We start from the raw sequence: 10,279 nt of genomic DNA on the forward strand, positions 1-10,279 counted from the left end.
CGACAATTCATGTCGTTCCTGTTGAACATCCGTGTTCTTATCTCCCCCTAACGACGAGAAGACTATCTCATCAAAATGATAATCCGCAAATATAGCGATTAAGAGATCGCTTAGCAAGTGTATTAAGTGGCGAACGATTGTTGGAGTCTCAAATCCAACGTATTTGCCAATTCATCTGTGAGGACCCATCTTAGTGCATTGTGGCGATGCAATATGCACATAAATGGCACACTCAAATATGCGTAAGTAAAAGATACTGGTACCCAGTCACTAGCTGTGATGTAGAGATAGATTGAGTAACGGTGGGTCGTAGACAAATTAGTATAGATGCATGTGGTATTGCATCACCCCAAGCGGATCCACTATAAGAAAATGACTCTTTTACCTCGCACATTTTACGGCGTGCATTAATGCGTGCCGTAATAGGCACACATTTACGGCGCATTTTCACGCAGGCCGTTAATACCCTTTCTGATATGGTCTTTTACGGCGTGCATCTAATGCGTGCCGTAATAGACACACATTTACTGCGCATTTTTACGCAGGCCGTTAATACCCTCACCGATATGGTCTTCTACGGCGTGCATCTAGTGTGTGCCTTAATAGACACACATTTACGGCGCATTTTTACGCAGGCCGTTAATACCCTTTCTGATGTGGTCTTTTACGGCGTGTATCTAATGCACGCCGTTAATGTCATTGTTCATTTAGTCTTTTATGGCATGCATTGATGTGTGCCGTAAAAGTAAAAGGCGCAAAAATTTTCACTAAAGTTTTTATTTCCCTCCATCTTTTCCCTCTACACTTTTCATTTTTATTTTTTTTCATTTCATAACACAGCCTCGAGCCCTCGTTTCTCACTGCCTCACTTCCACAGTCCTATCTCATTTCAGTTTCTCTCTCTTCCTCTCGCTCTCTCTTTCTTCACTGGCCTCTCAGTTTTCTCTTCATCATCGACAATTCGAGATCGCCAAGGTGACCGCCAAGGACTGGGTTAAGCTCACCGTCCAAAACCTTCAGGCCAAGGTCTCGGTGGTCCCCTCTACCGCCTCTTTGAGATCTGCATTTTGCTTAGAGCCGGATCGGGACCGCAAAATGTCAACTGCTTCAGATTCGTTTTCTCTACCTTCTTCCTTCACACATGTCTCAGCCGGAGCTTCCTCCTTTCCCTCCAGGTCCATCTCTGCTGTTACTCTTTTCTTCAATCTTGTTTTCGTCGGTTTGTTTTGATTTAACCTTGCTCAGTTATCATCGTTGTCGTTTGTTCTTCTTAATTTCAGATCCAGTTATGATTGGGGCCGCTAAGTTTGTGAAGGAGATGGGGCTCAATTATCGAGCTGCACTTAGCAATATTACCAATTTCAAAAGAGAGGCTTTTGGGTATGTGACTTTTTCTTAGAATCTGAATCTATTTCTGGGTTTTCGTTCTGCCATAGACCCATTACAAAGTTGGAACTGACTCATATTTGATCTCCATTTTTTATTAATCCACTAGCTCCGTCAGATTTGTTGTCATTCTCGTCCTTATTATTTTTTTTTTGTAAGTTGAATCATGGATTTTTATTCTTGTTGTGCTGTTTTGATTGTCAAATTGAATTTTTCTTCTGTTTTACTGAATATGTTTTCAGAAAGCATGCTTCTCATTTCTCACTTTCTCGGTCAATATTAGAAGACTCTCTGTAAGTCAAAATAATTGTAACTTGTGCACTTATAGATCAATTATTGACTCCTGCATATCTAATTTTAGCTTGGTGTAAAGCTAAGAAGTTTTGCTAATCATATGTGTTTTTCTACCAGCTTTCAGAGAAGACGCAAGTTGATTGAAGGTTGGATGGCCAAACCAATATGGAAGCAGGTTGGTGGAAACTCGGAATTATGACACTACAAAAAAAAATTCAATTTGCCACGGCGCAATGCCGTCGCCGAAAGCCAAATTGCCGTCGCAAAAGACCAACGGCGACGGCTAGGCGACGGCAATGTCGCCGATGTCGTTGGTGGCGTCGCCATTGCTATTTGCGACGGCAATTACGCTGTCGCATGAATTTTGGCGACGGTATTTATGCCGTCGCAAAGAGCAATGGCTACGCCATCTACAATTTTGCAGTCAGGTCTTTGGCGACGGCAACAATGCCGTCGCAAAGTGCATATCATTGATAAAAAAAAAACCTGGCATGCAATTTTGCATACCAGATTTTTATCTTTGGAGCAGAAGAAGCCAAATAATAAATTTTATATAAAATGCACCAAAACATGAATACCAGATTCAAATACATATATAGCTGATAAACATGTTTGATCAATTGAATAACACTTATCATCAACCAAAGAACAAAAGAAAACTAGAAAGCGTGCCCGCGCTTTGCTGCGGATAGGCTATCCGATAGTGGAAGTTGACATGGATCACAATATGTTCTCAAGCTGCTTGACATTCACAGATTCGTCAAACCTGGATAATCAACCAGAGAATTAGACTTGTAGAAAATGTGAATCAGAAGAGTATGATGAACTGTAAATGTATATTTACTAGATAGACAGCCCGCGCTTTGCTGCGGGTATTTTTATTACCGATAAATAATATTCTAGGCAGTTTATCATCAACTAAGCCTACTGTGATCAATTTACTCAGTAAACAAATTGAGAGTGTATACCTTTAATGACATCCCTCTGGGTCTTGGATCGCAGCCCAATATTGTTCCGAATTTGTAAGTATACAGATCATAATCAAGAATGCTTTGGGTTCGGAAAAGCCTTGGAAGAAGAAGAACCACCATAATCAAACTACTTGATCAATCATCAGAAAATAACAAAAAAATCAAAATTCAATCAGTTGGGAAATTCGGGTTTCAATTTTGAAGAACCGCAGAATTACTTGCCAAGGAATGAACTTAATGTACCTTAGTATTGGAGGTATGGTCGTCAAACGCCTCAGCTCGATTAAAAACCTTCAGCATACTGTACAAAAGCAAACAACAAATGTCAGAAATATACTGACCTGGAAAGCTGAGCCTAAAACTTTTAAAAATAGTGTCATTGAAAGTCTGAGTAAGTTTCAAAATAAGCAAGATATGATGGTTAATTTAGGTTATTCACTTACTGAGTACAAAATAGCTAACAACTTTTAATTTAGGGTGTAAGCTGTTAACCATCAACACATAACTGAAAAGGAATGAGAAAGAACATTACTTTTTTGCACTGGTCTATTTGGGATATAGAGTCTACCAAATATTTGAGGAAATAGTGATAAGCTGGTATTTAATATAAAAAGAAGGGTTTGCAATGAGAAACTCAAAGTAATAATAATCATCAATAGTTATAGCAGTACTACTAACATATATTTTCTTGAATAAAGTTATGCATGCCATTAATCTCAGATTGCAGTAAAGGTAAATGTATGGAGAGAGAAGGAAAAATAATCATTAAACTACTTTGGTTCTATATTTCAATCTGCTGGTTCTCTAACAATCAACTCAAGCAAACTCATTAAAATTTGGCTGATGGGATGTATTAGTGAAATGATGCTATGATAGCTTTTATACCTATCTCTTTCTATGCTATGTATTAGTAAAATTTGAGCATTTTATATAAGCCTAAACCCCTCAGGAGTAGATACCAAAAAGATCAAATACTGAAGAATTTATCTGTAATAACACTGGAAGTCTGGAACCACCTAAATGTAGTTTATCTATAAAACTGAAAAAGTTACCAAAAAGATCAAATACAAAACCCAAATCATCAAAACAAAAAGACAATTGTAGTAGTAGTTACCTAGAGGAGCATCATGAGCAAGGAACATGTAAATAGACTGATGACAAAGAGGAAACACCTGAAGAAACTCAAGCTGCTGCTTAGCATGTCTTTTCAGTTTTTAATACTCATGAAGCTAAAATTGATGCGTAGAAGTACCTACATTACAATAGCATGAAAACACTATATTAATGTATAGCGAGACAGTTTAGAAGCATTCTTTTCTGGGTACTTGAAATTTGAACTCTACTTTTTGTCTTCATTGACTAATTGAAAACATCATGTACTGGAAAAAGGGTCGTAGCACAATAGCACATCCACTTAAATTTGAAGTTAACTAGAGAAAGAACAAGACAACATACTGATCCATCCCACAGACCATGGTATACAGTTCCAAATGGACCTGCAGAGGAAAGTAAAATGGCAAAAGGATATTAGAATGAAATTCAACAAAGCACTTCAAAGTTAGAATTTAATCCAAGCAAAGTCTCATTTGTAAATTTCTATCTTTTTTTTATGCCGGTTGAGCCAGACGAGGAAGAAGAGAAATGAACTCATACCTCTAGCAATCACAATGCCTTGTGACACTTTTACAACAACACAAGAGCACGAAACAACCTTTTTCACTTTCTCTAAGAACCAATTATGCAATGCTGGTAGAGAGAGGGTATTGAATTAAATTAGAGAAAAGTATTGCACCTTATATCTGTGCATTATTTTAAAAGAAATAAGTAAACAAACCTTGCTGGGAAGGGATCAGCTGGAGTACCTATCTCTGTTTGCATAACAATTGCTCCTCCAGTTGCATCACTTACAAAATGATTGTAGATGTTCCTGCAGATACAACATATATAGGGAGTAATTAGATTGATAGAGCTGAGAAGGTTGTTATATAAGAGAGTGGGAGGTGTCACATAGCTTTACCCTTTTTCAATGCCTATATCCTTATTGACATACACCCGTAGGCACCTCTTATTCCTTATTCCTGGTGCGTCACATAGCTTCAATGGTCCATGTAACCACCTCTCTCAGTTAAAATGATGGATAATATTGGATATGCAAAAATAAGGATATATAAGTTTTAATTTCTTTAGAGATGCTTCAGAAAAGAAGAAAAGAAAAAAAAGTGGCTTTAGAAGGGACTGACTAGAGTTATATGATTTGCTCAGCAATAATGACTAGTTTGCATCTGGGTGGTTATACTTAATATGACTACTGTAAATTATAACTTGAGAAACTATAAAGAATTTTTTTTTTCCAACTAAAATTGCAGCTTGTATCTTTAATTCAACGAAATTGAGTGACTTTAAACTGATGAGATGAGAACAACATGTCTATTGGGAGAGAAGAAAGAGCCAAAGCATTCTTGTCACCCATTTTCATGACATAAAAAGGAACCGGAACTGGTGAGTATGATGCAAACAAAAAGGAGTAGCACAACTGCATAACAATTAAAAAGTATAATTCAGTACATATAGGAGAACTGAGAATAAACCAAGCGTTCTTTTCTTCTCTCTTTGTGTTAGGAAACAAAATTTCCGTGGAGAAACTAAACTAGAACAGACTACAGAGCAATGGGCAAGATGTCCACTGGATTAATGAACTAAGGAAAGCTATTTAGGGCAGCAATCTAAATAAGCAACAGCCTCAACTACCACAATAATTACAGAATAACACTAATAAACAGCAGCACTACGATTTGAAAAGTAGCAAATAGTGGATAACCATAGGATGATTACTGTCCAAAGCAAGAAGATATATGTAAGGAAAAAGAAACAAACCTTTGATGCCAAATCATCAACCTTTTGTTGAAGACTTGAGAGTATCTTTGATTGTTCTTAAGCTTTTGCTCCAGCTCAGAAACATCATGCCTGCAAATGAACTTTGATTAAACAATCAGAATGTTACTATATCCCAAATTAAGGAGGTTATCCTAACTACATCAGTTTGGGTTTTACTTTAGATGTTTATATCAGAAACGATTTATTAATAAACTGATGTATTGAAGTGGTTTTGTTTCTTCTGATGCTACAAAAAACAACGACCAATTTAAGTCATCCTGGGATCATTGACTAATTAATTTCTTAATGGCTAATTAAAAATATGTCTATGGGCCATCTTTACAGTTTAGAATATGCATTGGGAACTGAAAAGAAACCAGCTTAGCAAGGGCATTTTCTTAATTTGCCTACTATCTGCAAGGGAACCGAAAAGAAACCAGCTTAGCAGGTATAGGTTTCTCAATTCACATCACCGGCCATGAACTTTTTCTCAACTCAAAACTTTAATCCCCAATTCAATATCTGCAAACTCAACTAAGATAATATCTAATATTTTTGAAGCATCAAAGCTCTCAGATTTGGTTGGTTTCCAGAATAGTTTCTCTTAAAGATTTCCATGCCGGTTCAAACTACTTCCAGATTACTACTTTCATACAGATTGCACAGAAGGTATATTCAAAATAAATTAATAACAAGTCATACCCTCTTATTTGTGTGTAAATCAACTGACCAACCTTATGACTTCATATTACTAAGGTTATGCAATAAGGGAAATCAAGTAAACACACCTTATTCTAGTTGCTTCCAGGTATACATGGCAGACATAAACAAATTCAAAAATTTTGATGCATTACAAAGCAGGAAACGAAAAAAAATAAAAGAAAGCTTTACCAACAAAAAAAAAGCACATACCCAGAGCTGAGGCTTCACTCATCTGAGAGCTCCTCACGTCTCTCCTTCTCCATCAGCCTAAAACAACCAACATCAAAAAGAGCACATAAAATTAGTAAAACTATTAGAGAATCCATAAACAACCGGGTGCTCAAGCAAAAATACCAAAAGGGTATTCCAATTCACAACACCCACCAAGCAGAATCAAGAAAAACAAATCCTGAATCTAGAATTGAATCAAAAAGATTAAGTCTTTGGATATCAAACTGGTATAAAGGGGACAAAAAAACACAAAAAACCCAGAAAAAAGAAACGTATTACTAGCATCTTCATGAGTCAAACAAAGATCTGAGCAGCAGCACTGACCAAAAAGAGAGTACGAGGACATGAATCAAATGAATTGATACGAGATTTTCTGGGTTTGATTCGAATCGAACTTCAAAGGAGAGGTCCAGAGGCGGAGAGTTCTGGGTTTGAATCGAAAGAACTTCAAAGGAGAGGTCGAGAGGGTCCAGAGGCGGAGATTTCTGGGTTTGAATCGAAACGAGAAGCAGAGAGAGGGCGGAGCCGCGGAGAGGCGGAGAGTTTGCGATGACGGAGAGATGGGATTTGGCGGAAGATGGGATTTGCGATGACGGAGAGGTCGGGAGGACAAGAGAGACGAAGAGATCGGCCTCCATTTTGAGAGAGTTTTTTTTTTCTTTTTGAGCAGAGGGCGACTGTCATGGTTTTCATACCACGGGAAGAATTGAAGAAACGCGACGGCATGTCTTTTACAGTCGCAAACTCTTAGTATTTTACTACGGCTAACTCTTTGCCGAAGTAAACCATTGAGTTTGCCACGCCCAGTGGCGACGGCAGTTGTTACCGTCGCAAATATTTTGCACAATCGCGACCCCTCAGTTTTTGCCGTCGCAAAAGAGGAGGCATTGGCGACGGCAATTGAAGGCCGACGCAAATTGGTGAAGCTAAAACAATTCTTTTTTGTAGTGTGAGTTGACTGTGAATTGATTATTCCCTGAAAGACTATTGAAAGTAATCCATGTTAGGTATCATAATATGTGACTACTACGATTGGTCAGAATTTTTGAACTTCCAGTTTCCTTTATGCATTTTCAGGCTGACCCTCGATTTGTATGGAACAAAAATCTTTTGGATGAACTTATCGAGTTCAAGGTAAATAATGCAACTTTAGGTTTAGAGCAACTTCTGTAGTTGAAAAAAGATTATTAATATGAATGTTTTTGCTAGTGGCAATAGTATTAATAAGGGTTTAATGTTGCTTATTAAGATTCAATTAAATTCTTGCCTTATCCCATCAACAACCTGAGATTAACTTTTGCTTTATCCCATCAACTACCTGAGACTTACTTCAAGCATTGCAGGTAATTTGGGATGAATATGAAGTTGAAACCGGTAATGGAAGAACTATTAAAAGGAAATCAAGAAGCACAATCATGTTTGAGGTATGAACCTGGTGACTTCTGTGAAGCTATATGCTCAATCTTCATTTTCACCTTTAGACATACGTTTCTCAATACTGAATTTTATTTTCTGTATGACCATCATTGTACAAGAAAACATAAGAGGACAAGTACACCAAAAGTCAAAAGCCCCAGGAGTGCAGTCCAGGTAAGCTAAACCCAATACTTTATTTCAGTTTTGGAATATCCTGTGATTCATCTACTTTCTCATGTCTTGGACAAAATATATATGAGTGGATACAGTTAATATTGCTACAAGAATCCGCATGCATTTACAATTACAAGTACAAAGATCCTGCATTTTTGGTTTCCTCGGATAATGAAAATCAATACCATGTAGCTGGAACATATATGATACGTTGGTTTTTTGGAACACATATTGCTAAATCCAAAGATTACTGTATTGAATTATTGGAAAAGCTGGATGCATTGATTGAGTTATATAAGGATAAAGGATAAAGGATAAAGGATGAAAGAGAAAGGATAAAGGATAAATCTTTAGGACCTAGTCGATTACAATTGTGCTTTACAGTTAATGTGAATATGTTCTGTTTGTGTAGAGAACCAGTCACCCAACCCACTATCATGTTCTTTTTAATGAGAACAAGTTCAGTGCAGATGCCTTGCAGATTCTCACCAACAATTTGTGCTACACGTAAGTATAGCATGATCTCAATTCTTGCTTATTACCCACTTTATTTTTTTCTGGTTAAAAAATTCTTGTTGCTATACTCTTCAGACATGCAAGGTGCACTGGCACAGATTCCATTGATGTGTAAACTAAACTTGTTAATATCCTAGTTTGATATGTCAGTAACTAAATTTAAAGGCAACTTAAAGCTTCGATTAGTTTCTCAATGAAAGTTGGAGAATGTATGATTAGAGTGTACTGAAGTGTTAGATGGAACTAGTAAAATGCTTTTATTTGTACTAAAGTTTTATGATTAGTTTGCAAATTTCAGACCTAGATTTGCTTCACTCTAACTCCAGGGTATTATTAGTACTAAGAAACTCAAAAGCGCTAGAAGTCTGATAATGCATACACCCCCATGTCATTGTTCACATTATATTTTCGCTTACAAGTTTTGCCACTAGATGCAGGAGAGAATTGATCACATGGCTGTTGCTTTGTCAAAGACATTCAAGTCACCAGTAGTGGATACCATACAATGTCTTCCTCAACATCAACAGGTAACTCTCATGCAAGTATTGTATTCAGTTGTACTATTGTATAACTGGCGTATTTTAACTCCTCTTTGATAGTCTCACTAGTTTCAAGCCATCAATTGAACATATTGGCAAGCTATAAATTATTGGTCATTGCTAGAGTTAATTAATTTCAACTATCTAGAATTTGTGCTACAAGTATTTTTCACTTTTGACCTTGATTATGATGACTTCCTTATGTGTTAGTTACTTGTAGAGTTGCTGGAAAGTTACTGGACTTTACTATGTTTTGGTATGCTAATGACTAATTCTGCAGGGGTGGTTATTTTCACATGATCCATTTTGGAGGCCTGCACAAATGAAGGTTATATTTACAATTTTTGTTTTGGGTATATTGTTCCCTTTTATTTATCTGTTGTCATTAACAATGGAACATACTTCTTTCCAGACACTTTACATTATGTTCCTGCAGGGAGGGTGGTAGTCCTTGATCTGTTTGCTGAAATGAAACTGATATGTGAATTGAACTTATAGAGTTAGAGTTTGATTGATTGATGTAATGAGTACTGCTACTTGTACATTTTTAATTGTCATTTTGTAAATGAAATTACTTATAATGATAATCTGATTGAAATGTTTCTCTTACATCTAATTTGTCATATGGATATGGTGATACAAATGTGAAATTGGTAGAAATATAATTTTTTTTTTATTAAAAAAAACCTTGTTTACGGCGTGCAAGCTGCGCCTTAAATGGGAACTCAATCACACTTTTACGGCACACATTATACGCCTTAAATGGGAACGCAATCAAGTCTTTTACGACGTGCAACATGTGTCGTAAATAACATGAGTGACATTTCCGATATCACTGTCACGGCGTTCTTGGATGCATTTTAACAGCGCATTTTAGTGTGTCATAAATGAGGTACGTCTTTTACGGCTCCGGCATTTACAGCCTGCCTTTGTGCGCCTTAAATACCCTTTTACGGCACACATTGTGGGCCGTAAAAGATCCTTTTTGGTGTAGTGATCTAGGGAGATTGGTGTGCATTATCAATGTCCGGGATACCATCGCAGTCGTTTTCGCGAGACCATTTGGGTGTGTACAGGGGAATATGATGTCCAACATCAGTCCCAATGATATGCAATAGGCATAGAAAGTCTTCGATGTAAACTCTCTAGCATGGTCAAGTCAAATTGACTGAATGG

The 10,279-nt window shown here is 37.0% G+C and overlaps 1 protein-coding gene and 3 long non-coding RNA genes across 6 annotated transcripts; 2 read left to right on the forward strand and 2 right to left on the reverse strand.

Moving 5' to 3' along the window:
• Window positions 1–844: 844 nt before the first annotated feature.
• Window positions 845–7,888, forward strand: LOC133730505 (uncharacterized). The gene is made up of 6 exons (XM_062158083.1): window positions 845–1,175; window positions 1,281–1,380; window positions 1,629–1,679; window positions 1,798–1,855; window positions 7,536–7,592; window positions 7,802–7,888. Exons 1-6 carry the CDS (start codon window positions 1,142–1,144, stop codon window positions 7,886–7,888), a joined length of 387 nt encoding a protein of 128 aa, XP_062014067.1. The 5' UTR covers window positions 845–1,141.
• LOC133730596 (uncharacterized) lies at window positions 1,990–3,183 on the reverse strand. 2 transcript variants are annotated; one of them, XR_009856662.1, is made up of 3 exons: window positions 2,895–3,183; window positions 2,649–2,778; window positions 1,990–2,446 (listed from the first exon to the last, which is right to left on the reverse strand). It is a non-coding gene; the product is annotated as an uncharacterized LOC133730596 (long non-coding RNA). The 2 variants fall into 2 exon arrangements; XR_009856661.1 differs by having other exon boundaries at window positions 2,649–2,781.
• On the reverse strand, window positions 3,766–4,724 carry LOC133728200 (uncharacterized). The gene is made up of 4 exons (XR_009855683.1): window positions 4,669–4,724; window positions 4,486–4,578; window positions 4,107–4,147; window positions 3,766–3,903 (listed from the first exon to the last, which is right to left on the reverse strand). It is a non-coding gene; the product is annotated as an uncharacterized LOC133728200 (long non-coding RNA).
• A 101-nt stretch (window positions 7,889–7,989) lies between the features above and the next one.
• LOC133734227 (uncharacterized) lies at window positions 7,990–9,914 on the forward strand. 2 transcript variants are annotated; one of them, XR_009858154.1, is made up of 5 exons: window positions 7,990–8,048; window positions 8,461–8,555; window positions 9,002–9,091; window positions 9,384–9,431; window positions 9,516–9,914. It is a non-coding gene; the product is annotated as an uncharacterized LOC133734227 (long non-coding RNA). The 2 variants fall into 2 exon arrangements; XR_009858153.1 differs by having other exon boundaries at window positions 9,384–9,897.
• The last annotated feature ends 365 nt before the right edge of the window (window positions 9,915–10,279 follow it).

Source organism: Rosa rugosa, chromosome 2 (assembly GCF_958449725.1).
Source record: "Rosa rugosa chromosome 2, drRosRugo1.1, whole genome shotgun sequence".
In the NCBI taxonomy this organism is placed as follows: domain Eukaryota; kingdom Viridiplantae; phylum Streptophyta; class Magnoliopsida; order Rosales; family Rosaceae; genus Rosa; species Rosa rugosa.

Excerpts from the sequence above, each read along its gene's own strand:
- LOC133730505 (XM_062158083.1), top strand. The coding sequence starts at position 1,142 with ATGTCTCAGCCGGAGCTTCCTCCTTTCCCTCCAG. Across the intron at positions 1,176-1,280 it reads GCTTCCTCCTTTCCCTCCAG|ATCCAGTTATGATTGGGGCC; the intron begins GTCCATCTCTGC and ends TCTTAATTTCAG. Across the intron at positions 7,593-7,801 it reads ATGAACTTATCGAGTTCAAG|GTAATTTGGGATGAATATGA; the intron begins GTAAATAATGCA and ends CAAGCATTGCAG.